The sequence below is a fragment of the Pimephales promelas genome, chromosome 16 (genome assembly GCF_988280905.1).
Source record: "Pimephales promelas chromosome 16, fPimPro1.hap1.1, whole genome shotgun sequence".
NCBI classification, from domain to species: domain Eukaryota; kingdom Metazoa; phylum Chordata; class Actinopteri; order Cypriniformes; family Leuciscidae; genus Pimephales; species Pimephales promelas.
Window position 1 is genome coordinate 10,229,825 of NC_142784.1, and position 20,464 is coordinate 10,250,288.

The 20,464-nt window shown below is 43.0% G+C and overlaps 1 protein-coding gene across 1 annotated transcript in view; it reads left to right on the top strand.

Moving 5' to 3' along the window:
- The first annotated feature begins 3,630 nt into the window (after positions 1-3,630).
- Positions 3,631-20,464, top strand: part of ano7 (anoctamin 7) — a 36,837-nt gene continuing 20,003 nt past the window's right edge. The window contains exons 1-8 of the mRNA XM_039660047.2: positions 3,631-3,810; positions 8,528-8,678; positions 8,971-9,028; positions 9,337-9,485; positions 17,952-18,059; positions 18,150-18,286; positions 18,819-18,876; positions 19,322-19,432. Of these exons, the coding sequence (XP_039515981.2) occupies positions 8,595-8,678; positions 8,971-9,028; positions 9,337-9,485; positions 17,952-18,059; positions 18,150-18,286; positions 18,819-18,876; positions 19,322-19,432 (705 nt within the window). The 5' untranslated portion in view covers positions 3,631-3,810; positions 8,528-8,594. The remainder of the gene's footprint in view (positions 3,811-8,527; positions 8,679-8,970; positions 9,029-9,336; positions 9,486-17,951; positions 18,060-18,149; positions 18,287-18,818; positions 18,877-19,321; positions 19,433-20,464) is intronic.

A 20,464-nucleotide genomic window follows, 5' to 3' on the forward strand; every position in this document is an offset into this window, starting at 1 on the left:
TCCCTCTTCTTGGCCAAGGTGGCCGCACCAAGCTCCCTCTTTTTGGCCAAGGTGGTCGTACCAAGCTCCCACTTCTTGGCCAAGGTGGTCGTACCAAGCTCCCTCTTCTTGGCCAAGGTGGTCGTACCAAGTTCCCTCTTCTTGGCCAAGGTGGCCGTACCAAGCTCCCACTTCTTGGCCAAGGTGGTCGTACCAAGCTCCCTCTTCTTGGCCAAGGTGGTCGTACCAAGTTCCCTCTTCTTGGCCAAGGTGGCAGTACCAAGCTCCCTCCTTTTGGCCAAGGTGGCCTCACCAAGCTCCCACTTCTTGGCCAAGGTGGTCGTACCAAGCTCCCTCTTCTTGGCCAAGGTGGCCACACCAAGTTCCCACTTCTTGGCCAAGGTGGTCGTACCAAGCTCCCTCTTCTTGGCCAAGGTGGCCACACCAAGTTCCCACTTCTTGGCCAAGGTGGCCATACCAAGTTCCCACTTCTTGGCCAAGGTGGCCGTACCAAGCTCCCTCTTCTTGGCCAAGGTGGTCGTACCAAGCTCCCTCTTCTTGGCCAAGGTGGCAGTACCAAGCTCCCTCTTTTTGGCCAAGGTGGCCTCACCAAGCTCCCACTTCTTGGCCAAGGTGGTCGTAACAAGCTCCCTCTTCTTGGCCAAGGTGGTCGTACCAAGTTCCCTCTTCTTGGCCAAGGTGGCCGTACCAAGCTCCCTCTTTTTGGCCAAGGTGGCCTCACCAAGCTCCCACTTCTTGGCCAAGGTGGTCGTACCAAGCTCCCTCTTCTTGGCCAAGGTGGTCGTACCAAGTTCCCTCTTCTTGGCCAAGGTGGCAGTACCAAGCTCCCTCCTTTTGGCCAAGGTGGCCTCACCAAGCTCCCACTTCTTGGCCAAGGTGGTCGTACCAAGCTCCCTCTTCTTGGCCAAGGTGGCCACAACAAGTTCCCACTTCTTGGCCAAGGTGGCCATACCAAGTTCCCTTTTCTTGGCCAAGGTGGCCGTACCAAGCTCCCTCTTCTTGGCCAAGGTGGCCGTATCAAGTTCCCTTTTCTTGGCCAAGGTGGTCGTACCAAGCTCCCTCTTCTTGGCCAAGGTGGCCATTCCAAGTTCCCTCTTCTTGGCCAAGGTGGCCGTATCAAGTTCCCTCTTCTTGGCCAAGGTGGCCGTACCAAGCTCCCTCTTCTTGGCCAAGGTGGTCGTACCAAGTTACCACTTCTTGGCCAAGGTGCCCATACCACGTTCCCTCTTCTTGGCCAAGGTGGCCGTATCAAGTTCCCTCTTCTTGGCCAAGGTGGCCGTATCAAGTTCCCTCTTCTTGGCCAAGGTGGCCGCACCAAGTTCCCACTTCTTGGCCAAGGTGGCCATACCAAGTTCCCTCTTCTTAGCCAAGGTGGCCGTATCAAGTTCCTTCTTCTTGGCCAAGGTGGCCGTACCAAGCTCCCTCTTCTTGGCCAAGGTGGTCGTACCAAGTTCCCTCTTCTTGGCCAAGGTGGCCGTACCAAGTTCCCACTTCTTGGCCAAGGTAGCCGTACCAAGTTCCCTCTTCTTGGCCAAAGTGGCCGAACCAAGTTCCCTTTTTGTTGGCCAAGGTGGCCATACCAAGCTCAATCTTCTTGGCCAAGGTGGTCGTACCAAGCTCCCTCTTCTTGGCCAAGGAGGTGGTTCCATGCTTCCTCTTTTTGACCAAGGAGCCTGCTCCAAACTCTTTTCTCAGATGACTGTACCAAGCCTCCTCATCTCGGCCACAAATGTCGTCCCATGCTCCCTCGCCTCAGCCAAGGTGGTAATTTTTTTTCACCTCTATCCAACCAGAGGGAACATCTTTGAATTTCTCCATTCCCCAGTTCATGCTCTGCTGGCTCGTCCCTTGCTCCCTGCCCTGCCGGACACTTCCTTCTCAATCGACATTTCCACTATCAGCCTTCCACAGTCCCTCCTCACACTCAGTCATCTAGAGTCTATCCTTGCAGCTGGTCCTACAGATACTTTACAGCTGTACCCTACAGCTGAGAGGGTTAGGATTAACTCTCTCTGCCAGCTGCATCCTATTCTGCCAACTCTCCAGAGGCTCCTAGCTCTGCAGGCTATCCAGACATTGCCAGATCTCAAGAGGCGTCTCATTCTGCCAGCTTTGCCGGTTATCCAGACATTGCCAGCTTTCCAGAGGCATCCCATTCTGGCAGCTCTCCAGAGGCTCCCAGCTCTGCCGGCTATCCAGACATTGCCAGTTCTCCAGAAGCGTCCCACTGTGTCGGCTCGCCATCCAGATGCTAGAGGCCCCATACTTAGATGGTTCTGCCCTTGACTCCAGCCCTGCTGGCTCCGCCCTGAATCCCTGCACTATTGTCTCAGTCCTGGCTCCAAACACCTCTGGGGCTGTAAAGAATTTGTTGGTGTCAGGAGCTGCCTCCAGAGAAATGGTGAGTAATGTCACGTTTCCCCCGTCAATCAGTTACCATAGTTACCAATCAGCCACTACACCCGATGCTCATCATTGCACTCGTAAGCACACACACATATGGTCAATGTCTGACCTACAACAAGGATACACATGCCTTACCTGGTCTAAGACTCTCTCGACTTGCCTTTGCCATTGATCTCAATTGCTATCTCCAGTGAACTTTGTTTATCTCCCTGTGTGTTTGTGTGTGTGTGTGTGTGTGTTTGCTCTTATCTCGTCTTATCATCTCTGAGTGTGTGATTCCATCTTACAACCTGTTATGAAGACAAAAGGCAAGTTAATTCCCATAATTCACTTTCAACTGAAATCCAGTTATATACTCAACCTGCTTTCTTGTTTATACTGCTGTTGTCAATAAATACCTGCATTTGGGTTATCACATCTCTTCTCCTACTTTGAGACTGGTTACCCTGACAATTTAATTTACAGAAATATATAAGGAACATCCAACATTATATGAATTATATAAGAATGATGATTTGTTTCTGCTTTAACTGTTTAAATGTTTCTTACCTCAAAAGCAGAAATATTTGAAAACCAAATCCATACAAATTAAATTTAATTATCAAGCTAAATTAAGTAAATAGAGTAATTTGTCTGACCTTTTTCTTACTGGAGTTCTAGAATCTCGCCTTCATCATGAAAATCATTTTATTTAATTGATTCTTCAGATAACTGACAGTGCATTGTGTAATAATATTTTTTTTATTCAGAGCTCCCTTCTTCTGTTTAGCTCAATTTTCCTCCTTTGTGCCTATAGTGTTTTATTGTGTTTCACTAATTTATCTGGAAGTGGAAGATCAAGATACACATTTCAACATATACAGTAGTCATAATATTACATTCTAAATGTTTTCTTATCAAATAAAACTTCCTCTTTCATAATGTTAGGTTAACATATATTTCTAATATTAAAGCAATGTATTAATTTTGCATTTTAAAAAATGTGAAGCATTAAATATGTTTATATGCATTAAAGCCTTTTCGCCTTTTGTCGCTTTGACAAGACTGACACACTGATACTGTATAAAAGTAATTTATGACTGTTTGGTTTCAATGTGCGTCTGTGTGTCCATGTTTGCAAATATGTGTGTGTTGCTAAAGTTTAGAGAAACTCCTCCTTAACAGCAAACATGACCAGACTCTACCCCTCCTTTTCCTCTTTACTTGCACTCTATTTGTCCTTTCCCAATTGAGTGTTTTTCCCTCCAAGATTTCTCCTGCAACAGCTCTGGAGCCTTGGAAAGCACCACTTAAAATTATTTCAGAAAAGTTTTAAAGATAATGTCAACATCTTTGAGCTGAGGAGAACTGGAGGAAAAACAAATGCAGAGAGGAGGAGAGAACGATTCAGGAAGAAAACTACAGGTGAGCAGCGAGAGAGCCGAGATGAAAAATTACCCCAAAAACATTGCTATGAACTATGAGTAAATATTTGCTTCATTTGGGCATTTATTTGTGTAATTTGTTTATTAATAGCTGGTCACACTATATAGGTTTATTAAATTACTATGTACTTACAAAAAAAAAATATTAGGTACATTGTACTTATCTTACATGTTGTATTGCAACTATTGAGGTCAGATACGGGTTTGGTGGGACATATTTGGTGGCATGGGAAGGTTTAAGTGTGGCGAAGGGTCAACAATGTAATTGTGTAATTACAGAAATTAAGTACAGCTGTAATTACATGGCAGGTAATTTCATTTAGTACAATGTAAAACATGTATGTACACAATAAGTGATTAATTTTAATTATAGTACTGATGGAATGAGATCCAAGCAGACAAGTAATGACTGTCAAAGATCAACTTTGAATATGGAATAACAAATTTATTAAGTAAAAATGTAAAATGAAAAACAAATTAATTCAGAAAATATGAAAATTATACAAGCAAATTGGTTTAAACATAAATAAGATACAGTATATCTTCAATAGTTTATAATAAAATCTAGAGTATCTAACAAATGACAATTTTGAAGATCAGAGTATAGAGAAAGAAACACCCAAAAGCAGTAAGATATTTAGAATGAAAGAATAGAGGAGAAGAAGCAGATGTGAAGAGCAAAAAAGACCAACCAACATAGGAAACTTAAATTAAGTTTTGATCTGGTAAAAAAGGACTTATCCATTATGACATAGCTGTAGCGGTTAGGTTGGTGTGACCAGTCAGAAGTCAAAGATAGATTAAACATTTACAGTACATTTACATTTATATCTAGTCATTTAAGCTTTTATTCAAAGCGACTTACAAATGAGGAGAGTAATAGAAGCAATCAAGCTAACAGTTGGGCAGTAAAATCCAAGTGCTGTGTCTAGTCCCGGTTAGTATTGCATACACGTAGCAAGTTTTATTTTAAATGTATAAATATAAATAGAATAGCTAGTGTTTGTATCAACCCGGTCTCATCCCAAAAAGTCATTTAACTGACGTTTTGGGACGTCTTTTGACCATACGTCAATATTCGCCTTTTTAGGGCCCCCTTAAACGTCGGTAGATGAGGTTATGGGATCCTAACTCTACCCCATACCTAAACCTAACCCGTCACCTAACTGACGTTAAAGGTAAAGCGTCAGTTGTATGACGGCCCGGGATCGCCATCTACCGACGTTTAAGGGGGCCCTAAAAAGGCGGATATTGATGTATGGTCAAAATACGTCCCAAGACGTCAGTTATATGACTTTTTGGGATGAGACTGTGTTATTTGTATTGATGTGTCAATTTCTAATGAAAAAGATGCATCTTCAGCTGTTTCTTGAAAATTTGGCTAAGATAGACAGGTCAATGCTTGGAACAGGTAAAGGTCAGAGAAAGTATGCAAGATAAAAATAGATTTATGATGTGGGGTTTTTTTTTTTGACACCTTTAGGCCTTTAAGAGAATTTTTAAAATCCTGCATTATCCATATCTCCAGAAATGGATAATATTTAGATACAAAGGTACATCACTTAAAGGGATACTCCACTTTTTTTGGAAATACACTGTAAAAAATAATCCAGTAAAATAACCAGTAAAATACTGCCAGCATCATACCGTAAAAATACGATGTGTTACTGTTTTTGAAATTAACAGCTAAATAGCGTATTGTATGCTCTAACACAAAAACAGTAACACACGTATAGTTACGGTATGATGCTGGCAACCACAGATGCCAGTAGTTTACCGTTTTTTACAGGATTATTTTTTACAGTGTAGGCTCATTTTACCACTCCTCCAGAGTTAAACAGTTGAGTTTCACCGTTTTCGAATCCATTTAGCCGATTTTCTGATATTTAGAAGATTATCAGTAACCAGACAGTTTCTGGTCTCATTGACTTCCATAGTATATATTTTTTTTCCTACTATGGAAGTCAATGAGACCAGACAGTTTCTTCTAAATATCAGAAAATCGGCTGAATGGATTTGAAAACGGTAAAACTCAACTGTTTAACTCTGGGGGAGTGGTAAAATGAGTCACTCCTCATTGTGATGTTGTGGCCGACATCACCTTTCAAAGACATCCCATTTAAAGGCATAGATTCGTCTTGTGGAGGGAGACCTGGCACTCAGGATAGTCCCTAAAACATCAGCTGTAAGCCCAGCATCTCTCATTTGGTCCCCCTCAGGGGCCGAATGTGAAGGTTCCACACCTCGGGCTGGGAATGAAATATTGTCCCCTGTGCCTGAGACAGAATTGCTCCAAGGTGAGCAGTCAAGGAGGGATATTTTATCCTAGAACCAAACTCTGGTCGGCCAATGAGGCACTATCAATAAGATGAGATCAATAAGACCCTTGTTGATGGACATTGGCCAGGACTCTCCTGGGATATTGACGTATGGTCAAAAGACGTCTTGGGACGTCTTTTGACCATACGTCAATATCCGCCTTTTTAGGGCCCCCTTAAACGTCGGTAGATGACGTTATCGGATCCTAACTCCACCCCAGACCTAAACCTACCCCTAAACCTAACCCGTCACCTAACTGACGTTAAAGGTAAAGCGTCAGTTGTATGACGACCCAGGATCGTCATCTACCGACGTTTACGGATATTGACGTATGGTCAAAAGACGACCCAAGACGTCAGTTAATTGACATCTTGGGATGAGACTGAGTTAGGCGACAAGGACACAAGGTGAGGAACCAGGGTCTTAGCCATATAGAAAGGGTACGAAGCCCACGGCACCTAACCCTTACCATCAACATGGGTTTCAGAGTGCGATGCACTCGGCACATGTCCTTACCCATATTTGCCTCTGGAGATAGGCCATTGAATGATATCCACTGGGTTTGAGCCACAACTGAAATGATCTTGTGTTCAGAAGCCCCAAAGGTATCGCCGTGGACACAGCTTCCATAAGACCTAAAACTCTTTGAAAGTAATTTCCTGACCTAGCCTAATAATGCTTAGAGTGTTAAAGATGGATTCGACACGTGCTGGAGACAGCTGTACCCCATATAACCCCTAAATGAGTCCCATATAACCCCTAAATACGTTGTCCTCTTGGCTGGAGAGAGAACGTTTTTCTTGGCGTATAGTCTCAACCCCAGAGATACAAAGATGAGCAAGGGAGACGTCCCGATGTCCATGCGCAAGCTCTTGAGACTTGGCCAAAATCAGCCAGTCGTCTATGTTATTTAAAATGCACATGCCCTTGAGTCACAATGGAGCCATATTTTGAATGTTTGGGAAGACAATGATAGTCCGAATGGAAGAACCCAATATTGGGAAGCAAGATCCACTAGATTCTTTACAGACAAGAGAACCTACGTCCTCAGCCTGCTCTAAAGAAGCACTGAGGCGTGCTTCAGCAGCCAACGGGAGGGCGTCGCACAAGAGAAAGGGAAGGACCCATCACTAGCTCATCAGCCAAATTGATATGTGGGCCCCATGATGTTTTATGAGGGTGCTGAGGTTTGCCACTTGCAAAAGAAAGCAAGCCTTGAGCAGAGTGCTTTAATTGAAAAGAGCTCACAATGCTCACATTCCTCTGCCTCAAAGCCAAGCGCATGCAGCTCCAAAGAAAACTCATGTAGATCATATACTTGAAGAAAAGGTGGCGTCCGAAATCATAGTGGACGTTATCGAGTGCACTCGACTCGACTATTATTTTCAAGTTTCAAAGAGTGGGATGAAAACATGCAAAATGGGGAAAATGTAATGACTATTTCTCCATTTTGACCTAAGCTATGGTTTGAAGCTGTACAGTGGGATAATTTCTTTGTACAGTATGTTTCACTGTGTGGTTTGAATCCCACAGATCGGTGAGAAGTCACATAACATTCACATACATCTAGTATTTTGGTAGATTATCGTTATAACTGAGGACACACTATTATTTAGTAATTATTACTCAATGGAGTTATTACTCAATGCTCTTCAGGGAGGTTTTCTCATTACATTGTGTGCATCTTTAAAAAGGTAATTTTATATACAGTGTTTTCTTTCTGAATTCATTAATTAGTTATCTCACTTTATCTACATAATGGTTGTGACAACTATTTGATCATCATGTTCTGTTTGAGGTCTGAAAGAGCATTTTAACACCTCAGAAATATCCAGAAAAAGCACAGGTTGATGCTTACCTTCTTTAGAGTATCATTCAGTACGTTTGGATTTATTTGATCAAAAACGCAGTTAGAATAGAGATATTGTGAAATATTGTTGTTTTTGAAACGTCATTACTCCAGTCTTCAGTGTCACATGATCCTTCAGAAGTCTTTACTGCTGGAACATATCATTATGCTGAAAAAAGCTTTTGCTGCTTAATATTTTTGTGGAAACATTCCATTCAAAATTTGGGGATAAGATTTAATAACAATTAAAAAATATCAATACTTCTATTCAGCAAGGATGCATTAATTTGATCAAAATTGACAGTAAATACATTTATTTTTCAAATAAATGCTGCTCTTTTCAATTTTTTATTCATCAAAGAATCCTGAAAAGAAATGTATAATCAGTTTCCTCCAAAATACTAATTATTCCATTATTATTATATTACTATATTAACTTTTAACCGATAGTTCAACATGCCAGATTGTGTATTTTGGTTACATTCTTTATTGCCAACTAATTACTGAATCATTGCATCATGTTTTAAAGGGGGACAGAACTCTTTCAGATTGGCGGTCAGACAACACATAGGTGAACTGGCTCTTTTGAGATAAAGATGAAAAGGAAGAAGAATATGGAGGACAGCGCCACACTTATCACCCTCTCGGACCACCCCGAAAAAACCTACGGGAGCGTGGAGGTACTAGAATTGTCTGTTATCTTGAGTTGGAAAAAAAGTGCAGGTTGTTTACAAAATTCATCAGCGGTCACAAAGAGAGGAAGCTAATTACGAGTTAACAATGTAACACAAACATGCCAAATTCCCTCGCATCCCTCACCCTCCGCCACTCCACCCTAATATCCCTGATAAGACGCTTTAGAGGCTTTTCCGAGGAATTTTCTTGTTAAGATCATTCTCTGAGGTTTGTTCGCATGGATATCAGTTCTTCATATTGATACTGATTATGGAGAAGTGTTCATGTTTTTCACAGAAAAGTGTGGCACCTCAGGAAAACAAGAATGTATTCAGTGACGGGGTCACCCGGATTGGTGAGTATTATGGGGGAGAACATAAAGGAAATGGAGATTTGCTTGAAACTTGCAATTCTGAGATGAGAATTGATCATGTAATTCACAGTCATTTTGATAACGGATTTGTCAAAAAATGTATTTTAGAGATTTTTTTTGTCCACTTTCTCTACTTACAATATTTCCTGTGGGTTTTCTGTATGATATTCATCTGCGCAATGCCAATGATTGATAAATTGTTATTTTGGAAAATGTTAAACTCTTATGAAAGCATTTCGAATTTTAATTAATAATTATTAATTATCTTTTTTTTTTTAATTTGATGACAGATTTTGTCTTGGTTTGGGAGGAATCTGTGAACCCCTTGAAGTCGGGAGAATTGGATGAACTCTCGTCCGGTTCCTCACGTGATACACACAGGAAATGGAGGACAGAATTTCTTTCCAGACTCCTGGCTGCCGGCCTTCATCAAGAGACGGTATACAGTCTGACAACGTTTACATGCACATCAAATTGAGTTTAAGATCTAAATTTGGGTTGCAGCCATATTCCGAATGCAAGCTATTCTAAATGTATGTATGTATAAAGCTTTGTGAAAAGAAGTACACTTTAGCATACTTTTAAAAAGAATGCTACTAAAAAGAAATAATATACTTATTATATATATTATATACCAAAAAAAACACAATTCTCACAAGATATTTTGGAGCAACTTTCTTGTACAACTAATTTTTCATCTTTTACATAGTCAAAGGCCTTTGAGGCTTCAATAAAACACTGTTGTATGATACAGACCCGGTCGTCATAGCGACGCCTTTCTTTCCTCTTTGGTTCGCTCTTCGGCAACCAAACAAAGGAAAGTCTGCACCTCCTCGTTTCACCACGGCGTATTCTTCTGAGTTGCCATAATAATAGTAGTAAGTTTAGTAACAATCTGTGGCTAAACTATTTAAAAATGGCGGGGATATTCTGGATAATCCAACTGGCGCAAGCAATGATGACGCAGTGAATAGTGACGATTCTCTCTGACCAATCAGCAGTCGGCATTGTTTTTATGTCACATTTTAGACATCGATTCGCCTCATAACCTCGCCGGAGGTGATACAAAAAAAAGTACCCGAAAGCAGGTACAGGTACAACTTTTACACAGTGGAAAACCAAACAAAGGCGAGCTGAGCCGAGGTGAGTCGAGTCGAGCTGGTACTGTTTAGTGGAAAAGCGCCATTAGAAAGCCTGTAAAACAAATGGCGAGCAAGGGATACATTTTATTGCTAGCATATTTTAAATGCTCAGCAGATACCCCATCTGCACCACATGCCTTGTTGTACTCCAGCTTCATCACTATCTCAAAGACTACTTGTGGAATGACAATCACATCTTCACTCTTCTCAACTCTGCAAGTAAAGGAGTCACTCTTAACAGCATTGAAAAAAAATGTTTCTGCCACATCTGTGCAATCTGTTCTGCTCTATTTATACCCTCAGTATTTGCTGGTGGGAGCAGTTTATTGCTGTTCATTCTTTTTATTTCTTTCCAGAAGTCTGTAGGACTATTGCTTTGCAGTTTCCTTGCCAGTAAGTCAGCCTTAAGAGTGTTCTCATTACTTTTAATAAACCGTAGGCATATTTAAAGTAAGCCTTTGCTTTTTTCATATACTCAAACACATGACCACCCTTGGGTCTGCCTGATCCAGCCTAAGCTTTAAAGGCCTTTCTAGCCTCACCATGGAACTGCTCCACATATTCATTCCAGCCTGGTTTAGCTTTATAGACCATTTTGCAAGATGTAAACAACACTGGTCCAGAAACACTTCCTGTTTCAGTTTGTAACTGTTTTCCTTATTTCACATGTAAAGAAAACATCTTAAAGATGTTTGTTTAACTTTTTGATTCAGTTGTATATGTTCTGTTGGTTGTATTTTATCCCTGCTTTTATGTAGTGTTAAAAAACTGAAACAGGAAGTGCTTCTGGCGCTCAAGGAGAGAATCTACAATCTTATCTACAATGAACACAGTTCAACACCGTACGGCAGATTCTTACAGTTACAGGTTACAGCCCTTTTAGGCAGCTCAATATTACTCAGCCTGGTTTCGGACTGGGTAATATATGCACAAATGTCATCTTGCGTTAAGGTGGACCACTTAATTTTTCCAACTAGCGTATCATTTGTCACACATTTAAGAGATGGCACTTTGCCCACATTCACCAACAAAGAGAAGTGCCATGATTCTGCCATTATGTCATTGATTTTTCTAGTCTTGTGGCAGGATCATGGCAGAACCATGTTTTGTGTGCAAGCGCATGGCCTGTTGTTTGGGCCATGTGCTTGTGTTGTCTCGTTTAATACCCCGCCCCTTTGTTATCCTCATCCTGTCATTATTACCTAGTCTGTGTCACCTGTTCCCCTCATTAGTTTCTCTCTTTATTATCCCCTTGTGTTTGCTGTCCGGTGCTGGTTCATTGTAAAACGTTGTTATTTTTTTGAGAGTCTACCTGTGAGTACCTTGTCTCAGAAGAACGTCTTGTTTTTGCTGTTTGTTAATAGTCTAGTTTTTAGTCAAGTGTTATCTAGTTTAGTTATCCCTCGTTTGTATTGTCTCTGTTTTGCCCCCTCGTGGGTTTTTGTTTCCCCTGTTTTCTGTTTAATAAAACCTTGTGTGTTAGCATACTGTCTGCGTTTGGGTTCATCTGCTATCCACATAACAGAATGAACCGGCCAAAACTGAACCCAGCAAACTGTATGCTTTTTTTCTATTGATCACCAGTCGGATGATCTTCAACATTGGTGGCTGAAGACTATCTCTAATATGAAGCAGGGCAGGCTTCCTTTCCCTCCTCAGGGAGGGAGGTCCTTGAGCGAATACGCTTAGGTCGCGATGAGAAGAGGTTTTTCTTGCCTGATTGCCTCCTCAATCGCTACCTCATTCCCCCTCCCTTGGCTGAACGGGAGAGACGTGTCCACCGCCCTTTACAAGATATGGAGGACTGCTTGTCTCAGAGGGGGTCGCCGGCTTCCACCACCTCATCACCACCTGCCAGGCTGCCAGTGATCCCGGAGGGTCACGTTTTAGCCGTTGTTACGCAGGGGAACCAGGATCAATCCACTTCAACTCCTGAGGCATCATCTGCACCCGCAAGTCTCCATGGTAAACGAGGGACTCTGCTTCGGAGTCCTCTTCCGTTGAGAGGGCAGTCCCTGCTGTGCTTCCTCAACTGGTCACTAGCCCGGCTTTGTCCTCTGCTCCGCGACCCAGGAAGAAGAAGAGGAGGAAGGGAGCCTCTTGTCCTCTATCTCTGTCTCCTCCTGAGCCCGCTCCAGCAGGCGCCGTGCCAGAGCCCGCTCCAGAAAGAGCTGTCCCAGAGCCCGCTACTGCCATTGCTGTTCCTGAGTCAGCAGCTGGTTGCCCGGTTACAGATTCTGCCTCTGTGAGAGCTGCGGCTGATCAAGCTGCAGAAGCAGTCCTGCAAGGGAGTCTGCTCGTAAGAGGATGCCTATCATTGTTGCTGCCGAGACTCTAGCTGACTACCTTGCCAAGCTTGTCAAGATCCTCGATGTGCCCGTCATGTCTTGTCCTGAGCCCACTGTGTCTGTGAGCTCTATTCCCAAGCCTACCACTGTGAGAGCCGCACCTGATCCTGTCCCTGTGAGCACTGTACCCGATCGTGTCCCTGTGAGCATTGCACCCGTATCTGCCGCTGAGAGTGCGGCAGCCAGTCCTGCCCTTTCGCCTGCTATGTCCCCTGTCAGGAGTCCCGTTTCTCCACCCTCTGTGTCCTCTGAGTCTGATGCTGCTGCTACTAATGCAGTACCCCAGTCTGTTTTCCCAGTCGCCCCTGTCTCCACTAGCCCCCGGACTGTTTCCCTGTTTGTCCCTGTCGCCACTAGTCCCCGGACTGTTTCCCCTGTTGCCTCGAAACCCTGTACTGTTTCGCCCAAGTCCCCTCCTCTTGTGTTCCTCTCCAAGCCTGCCCAGATTCATCATTTCCAGCCCTCATCTTGCGGACCTAAGACCCCCAGCACTCCCATCCACCCTGGACCACCCCCTGTGAACTTTGTGATTCCTCCACCTCCTCTGCCATGTTTATTGTTTTTATTGTTCCACCCCAACCCTGTTATTGTTTTCTCTTGTATGCCTTTGTTAGTTTTTGTCATGTATTGTTGGTTTGTGTCTTTGTCACAGTCTGTCATGTCCCATGTTTAATGTCCCCTTGAGGAGCGTCTGGAAGCCGCCCCTTAAGGTGGGGGTTCTGTCATGATTCTGCCACCATGTAATTGATTTTTTCTAGTCTTGTGGCAGGATCATGGCAGAACCATGTTTTGTGTGCAAGCGCATGGCCTGTTTGGGCCATGTGCTTGTGTTGTCTCGTTTAATACCCCGCCCCCTTGTTATCCTCATCCTGTCATTATTACCTAGTCTGTGTCACCTGTTCCCCTCATTAGTTTCTCCCTTTATAATCCCCTTGTCTACCTGTGAGTACCCTGTCTCAGAAGAACGTCTTGTATTTGCTGTTTGTTAATAATCTAGTTTTTAGTCAAGTGTTATCTAGTTTAGTTATCCCTCGTTTGTATTGTCTCTGTTTTGCCCCCTCGTGGGTTTTTGTTACCCCTGTTTTCTGTCATAATAAACCTTGTGTGTTAGCATACTGTCTGCGTTTGGGTTCATCTGATATCCACATAACAAGAAGGGCACATGATCCGAAATAGCAAATTTATTGTTGATACAGAATCAAGAGCATCACTGGTACATAATGATCTAACCAGGAGGTGGTGCACTGATGTAAGTTTAGCTGTCATTAGGTAAAATTGCTTCACTGGCTTATTTTTGGAGCAGAAATTCTTTAAATTAATAGCAAACAAGGACCTGTTATCTGAGAGATCCTCATTGAAATCCCCCACAATAAAGATGCTGCTAGAAGTATTGTCTTGTACATAAGCCATATTATAGGTCAACCTATTGAGGTACTCAAATTCATTATCGGAGTATATATATGGTGTATATATGTTCAACATTGTTAACTTTTTATCCTCACAGCAGAATTCAAGCCACGTTCAGCCTGATCACTTTAATCAGATGGTCATGCTTTTTTCGCCACAACACCGCAACACCTCCAGGAATTCTGCCACGGATTATCCTCGTATTACAGTCTGTGGTAGATTCCCCTGCCCCATAGAAGTCTTTGTGTGAAGTTCAGCTTTTCTATGTCCTGTCTTGATAAGAAAGTCTCCTGCACACACAAAATATTGTGAGTTTCTAAAAGCTTATTTACAACAAGGCGCCAAGCTTTGTTGGCTTTGTCGTGCCCAACACATAATCCTCGAACATTGTATGATCCAATTGCAAGATTCTTTGTCTATTGAATAAAATCACAAGCACTTTCCTCGCGGATCGCTTCGATAACCGCAGGCCCAGGTGTAACATCAGCTCTCTCGGCTTGCGAGCCTCGTAGTACCGGCGCATATAAATCCCCGCAGGCGAGAGTTGCGTATCACACAGTTCGACTACTTTTTTACACTCCGCTACCACTTGAAACAAACCAAATCAGTTGCTAGTGGACGCTATTTTCTTACAAGTCATAGATTTGCCTATTTTCCCAGACAAACAAGCGCATAAAGTATCAGCGTCCAGCTCAGGGGAAAACCTAGCGGCAAAAACACTTACCAATTTGGTTTTGACCATGGGGATATTACTCTCGGTTTTTAGTGCCGATCATTCCAGTGCCGATCATTCGATCTTCCGCTGCTCCCTTCTTAGACGGGGTTGCACAGCTGCATTAGGCTGCGTCACGATGCTTGGCTGCTTATGTTTTCCTTTCTTTACCACTGTACTCTACTCAGGGGGCCGTGGTATGACCTTCATGGGCTCACCCACGTGGCCCGTCTCTCACAGCAGTAAGAGTGCTGGAACTGTTTCAACCTCCGTCTCTGTCAATGGTGCAGGGGGTGCTTCGTAGGCTCAGAAGGCTTGGCCTGGTGGTACACGCAGCCTTTCCAAGGCAGACGATCGAAGTTCAACAACCGCCCTCACGTTCTCATTCTTACTTGTCTGAGTTTCCAGAGTCACGGTTCCTGCTCCTGAGTCCACTCCTGTGTCAGCTCCACTCCTATGTCAGCTCCAGCCCAAGTCTGCCCCTGTGTCGGCTCCAGCCCGAGTCCCCTCCTGTGTCGGCTCCAGCCCCTGAGACCGCTTCTATGTCGGCTCCAGCCTCCGAGTTCACTCCTGTGTCAGCTCCAGCCCCCGAGTCTGCTCTTGTGTCAGCTCCAGCCCCTGAGTCCACTCCTGTCGGCTCCAGCCCCTGAATCCGCTCCTGTGTCACCTCCAGCCCCTAAGTCCACTCCTGTGTCAGCTCCGCTCCAGATTTCACTCCAGCCACAGAGTCCATTCCAGCCCCTGACTCTGCTCCAGCCCCAGCGCTAAGCCCAGAGAGGGTCAGAACTAAGTTCCAGATCCTGGGTCCGCTCCAGTGTCAGCTCCAGCCCCTGAGTCCACTCCAATGTCGGCTCCAGACCCTGAGTCCGCTCCTGGGTCAGCTGCAGCCTGTGAGCTCGCTTCAGAGAGTCCGCTCCAGATTTCTCTCCAGTCACAGAGTCAACTCCAGCCACAGAGTCCATTCCAGCCCCAGAGCTAAGCCCAGAGAGTGCAGTGCTGGCCATCTTGGCTATGGCTATTGTGTGTTTGGGCAGCCATAGCCCCTCCCAAGAAAATTTGGTTTATCTAAATAGGGGGTTGTCCGCCTGCTCTCCCAGACATGGCCACAGAGACCGTTCCGAAGATGCTGGCCCCTGCACTGCCAGTACCTCCCTGGCTAACAGTGAAGCTGGCCCCTTCCAAGCTCCCTGAGTTATCGACGCCTCTCTTTGCTAATGCCGCCAGGTATCCTGAGTCACCCAAGTAGATCCTGCGTTCATGACACCTAGGACTGGCAGATGCTAAGAATTATGCTTCTGCCAAGGCCTTCCCCCTAAGAGTAATTGCACCCCTTAACTAACATTGCACTTACCAAAATTCATCCACAAAGGAAGCAATCACTCCTAACCCATCTATTGTCCCCCCTTCCCTACCTCTTGTCCAATGCCCCTCCCTTATGTCTTTGCCCAGTTCTTCCTAAACCCTTGCCCAGGAATACAAAATTTTTGAATGTGTTCAAACCAAAAACACCAAAAGGTCCCGGTTCAAAAATACTAGCCCATCATTGCATTCTCAAAATAATCTCCTTTTTTTCAACTAACCAGCCCCTACCATCACACAGATACCGGTTCCCAACTTCTAGCTTAGGCTCAGGAACACAATTTTTTATGTCCAATTTTTTCAAACCAATGAATAAATTCACAAGCCAAAGTATCACAATTCGACAATTCTGGCCTAGCATTGCATTCTGTTGGAAACTCAGAAGTGAAGACCAGCAGACTTGGTTGTATCTTCAACAGGATTCTTTATTAAGAACACAAGCTGCCGGTAGCTGCAGTCATCAAGTCTTATGGTGCGTTCTATTATTCATCCATCTCGGAGATCCAAATCGGACGACAGATTTTGCCTAGCAACACGCCCCCCTCGGATTTCTCCTCTCGGACGTCGGACAACCGTGAGGACACAAAGCAAGAAATCCGTTTCGGAATTCAAGATGGCCGTGCCCAGTGACTTGTAAGAATGAATTGTTTTCATTGTTTTTGAACAGCTTTGGTATTTTAAATGACGATTATTATAATCACTCGTATTACTGCATCCCCTGTGGGTATGGGATTCGGTTGTTGTGAGTGCAATTACTAACGTTGCTAGCGTTGCTAACAGAAGATTAACATGAAAAACATTAAATAAAGTGAACATTTTCAAGTTCAAATGGCTGCGTTTTGATAAGGTGTAGTCATAATATATATATATTTTTTTTAAATGTAAATGCCTGGTACTCGGCCAGTGCTACCATGACAGCAGCTTTCTCCGATTCGGACACGCAAAACATAATAGAACGCTTGAAGTGTGGCCGTGATGTCAAATCCGAGGTCGGAGTCGGTTCGTTGGGTATAATAGAACGCACCATAACTAAAGCAGTTTACATTGTAGTTGATATACATTTCAAGGGGGCGGGATTACATAGTGGTGGCATGTAAATGAAGTACAGGAGTCAGCCCATTCCCCCAGTCCTGATCTCATCAGCATAACAGTCTCATTCAAATAGATTGATGATAATCCAATCAGCCTAACTATTTAACGACTGAGCAAGGGGGTCCAAGAGCCATTGAAGACAAAGAGTCTCAGCAATCTGATTCATTTAACTTCTAATAGAGAGAACAGGACTGGCAGGAATCTCATGCTTAACAGTTTTTCATGTTATGTTCTGAAAGGACACAAGATCAGCCGATCTTAAACAGATTCTTAAATTTGTAATCCTACAATTCCTATTAGTCACTTTTCCTCTATGCTTCCCTTCATACTAAAAATGTTGTCACCATCCCCTACTGGTCTCATACCTCAGTTAATGGGCATAGCCACTTACGTCTATGCTATTTTTATAAGTCACAAAACTATTATCCTACTTAAGCTCTTGGACACCCATCCAGATACTTTCTGTGCTCAACCAATGCCAGATCACTATTTTGTCAGACGGATAATGCGATAGGGTTTGCGGGGTTAGTTGCAGGTATATTTTATAGTCATTACTGTGGTGACGTCTTGTGACATTTAACAAGGACAATGCAAAATGATGTGCTGTTATTGTTTTCTTATAATGTAAATGTGATGTGGAGAATCCATGATTGTGATCGGCGGGTTTTTGCAATGCATACAAACAAGGCAAAGATTCAGCACTCTTGAAACAACATTGGACATCAATTATTTATATCATATGGATCAAAAACACTGATATATTTCCTACATGTTGTACTGAATATAAACACATTAGAGTACGCTTTCTAAAGTAATGTCTTTCTCCAACTGTGAATGTGTCTCAGAAAGAGGTCGTGCAGGGAAAAACAAAGACTACTTATGTTCTTCTGAGCGCACCCTGGAATGTTCTGTGTTATTATGCTGAGGAGATCATCCTTCGAGTTCCATTACAGGTAAGGCATACCTAATCTTTTTATATTGAAAACTAAATTGTACAAATACTCAATATATCTCAACTGTTCTTCTCTTTTGGGTGATTTCAGGTTGTGACAATTCCAATAGCAAACTGGTCTGAGAACATCCTAAAAAAACTGCACATCCCAAACATAATGGCACAAGATGTGCCCAATCTTCCACCGGACTACTATACCTGCCAGTTCCGCAGCAATAAACTAGAGAGGTACCAATCTATTCTGATCCAAAAAGGGACAAAATATTACTCTTTGGTTTTCTTCTGAACAGGATCGTCAGCACAGCAGCGTTGAGGAAAGTTACTAAATAATGTGTTACTGCAACTAATTGCATTACTTCTTATGGAAAGCCATGCAGTTGGTGGTTTGTGATGGAAGGAAGTGAGTTAAAAAAATAGTGAACTGTAAACATTCAAACCCTGTGTACAAAGAGGATCTGAGCCTGTCATGTAACATGTGACAGTTAATATACTTTAGTGTTTGCATGTAGATTCAGCACCTCCTTAAATACAAACACATCACACACTCCCAATACACACTTATGCAAAGATCTTGCTGTGTCAAATAGACTGTCTGACCCATATACTGTATTTACTCACATACTTAAAATCAACTAATATAATATAATATAATATAATATAATAATACATTTTTGAAGTTAGGGTGATCTAAACAAAATGTATATAATCGTATTTACAGTATATTTACTGTGTAATAATTTTTTTTTAATGCTGCTTTTAGGTTTCTTGGACATGAAAATAAGGACACTTTTTTCAAGACAACACAGAGGCACCAGATAGTGAGTTTTGAGAGCTTGTTCTTGAAAATGAAAAGTGCACTGAGGATTTTTTTGTTTGTTTGTTTGTTTGTTTGTTTGGCTAATTAATGTGACACATGTTGGGCTTTATACTGACATATGTTGCTGTGCATTGCATTGTGTAAAACATTTTCAGTTTCCAAAGTCATTGTTGAAACACCCTTGGAGGGAACATTTTATTTATTTCACAAATAAGTTGTATCCTAATTATTTGAAGTTATAATGGATGCTACCATGAGGGAATACCACCTTTATATAGAATATAAAAGCACTGACATGATATTAAAACTACATGTATTAGTACATTTCCTTACATGTAGAAAATGTAAAAAAAAAAAAAAAACTTAATGCACTTTCTTTCCACCAAGTTTCTCATACAGTAACTGATCTGCTTGTTTTCTGCAATTTATCTGTCCCTGTTCTGAAGCTATATGAGATATTGGCCAGGACTCCATACGGAGCGTTGAAGAGGGGGGAGGTTGGAGTCGGCAGGCTGGTTAGTGAGAATGTTCTCACTGCTGCTTTTCCTTTGCATGAGGTACAGTAAGCGTATCCTACATTATGCCTGATGATACATTGCCTTAACAAACACATCCCTTTTCTGCATATATATCTTATTGTTTACATATGCATGTAGTGATACCTAAAGTCGACAAAAAATTTAAATCTGACTTTAGTTATGTTCTTAAGGCAGTTTCCCTTTCAAAAGCTACACTCAATGCTGCGCTTGATTTAAGCACTATGGGGAACGTTTTTGTGCTTGACCAGCTGTGAATATGTGTGGAACACGTCAATGGAATTGACTTTGAACTTTTATAGCCTCAGATAGTGACTATAATTAGATGTGTCACAGGTGCATCGGCAGGTCTTCATACAATACCGTGGTGTGTGCGTGTCTTGCATTAGAGCGAGTCTAGTGTGAGCATTGTGAGTTATTTACAGTTAAAATGCTACACACTCGTTACAGCTGTACTGGCCACGTGAACAAGAGACCCCCAAATGATCTAAACTGGGAAGATAGGTTTCTGTCTGGTGGCCAGGGAGAGGGACGAGAGCAACAGTGTCTCCTCAACTTTGAAGACCTCCATGACGAGTTAACTAGTTCATGGGGGAAACCAGCTGAGAGGCTGCCATGTCCTGTAGTGTGGATGGACAACAAAACGGGAGTTTCTTAATCGCCGTTCTGCGCTCGCAGAAAATACCAACAGGGGAATGAAAACTCCACACAAACAAATTTGGTCAAAATTTCACGATGCAGAGGTGGACCTCTTTACCTCCTAACAGACAGCGCAATGTCCCCTCTACTTATCTCCTATTCACCTAGTCCCTCTATGCGATGGTGCATAAATGGTCCAGAATGCACCTGTTTGCGTTTCATCCAGTTGCTCTGCTCCTAGAGTTCACCAACAAGTGTCTTGCCTCTTACTGATAGTGCCGCGTTTGGCCGAACAGAATATGGTTCTCGGAGATAATGTCTCTTCTCGATGGCGCGCTCTGGGCGATACCGCAGAGAAGGGACCTTCTGTCTCAAGCTCAGGGGACAATATTTCATCCCTGGCCCGTGCTTCAT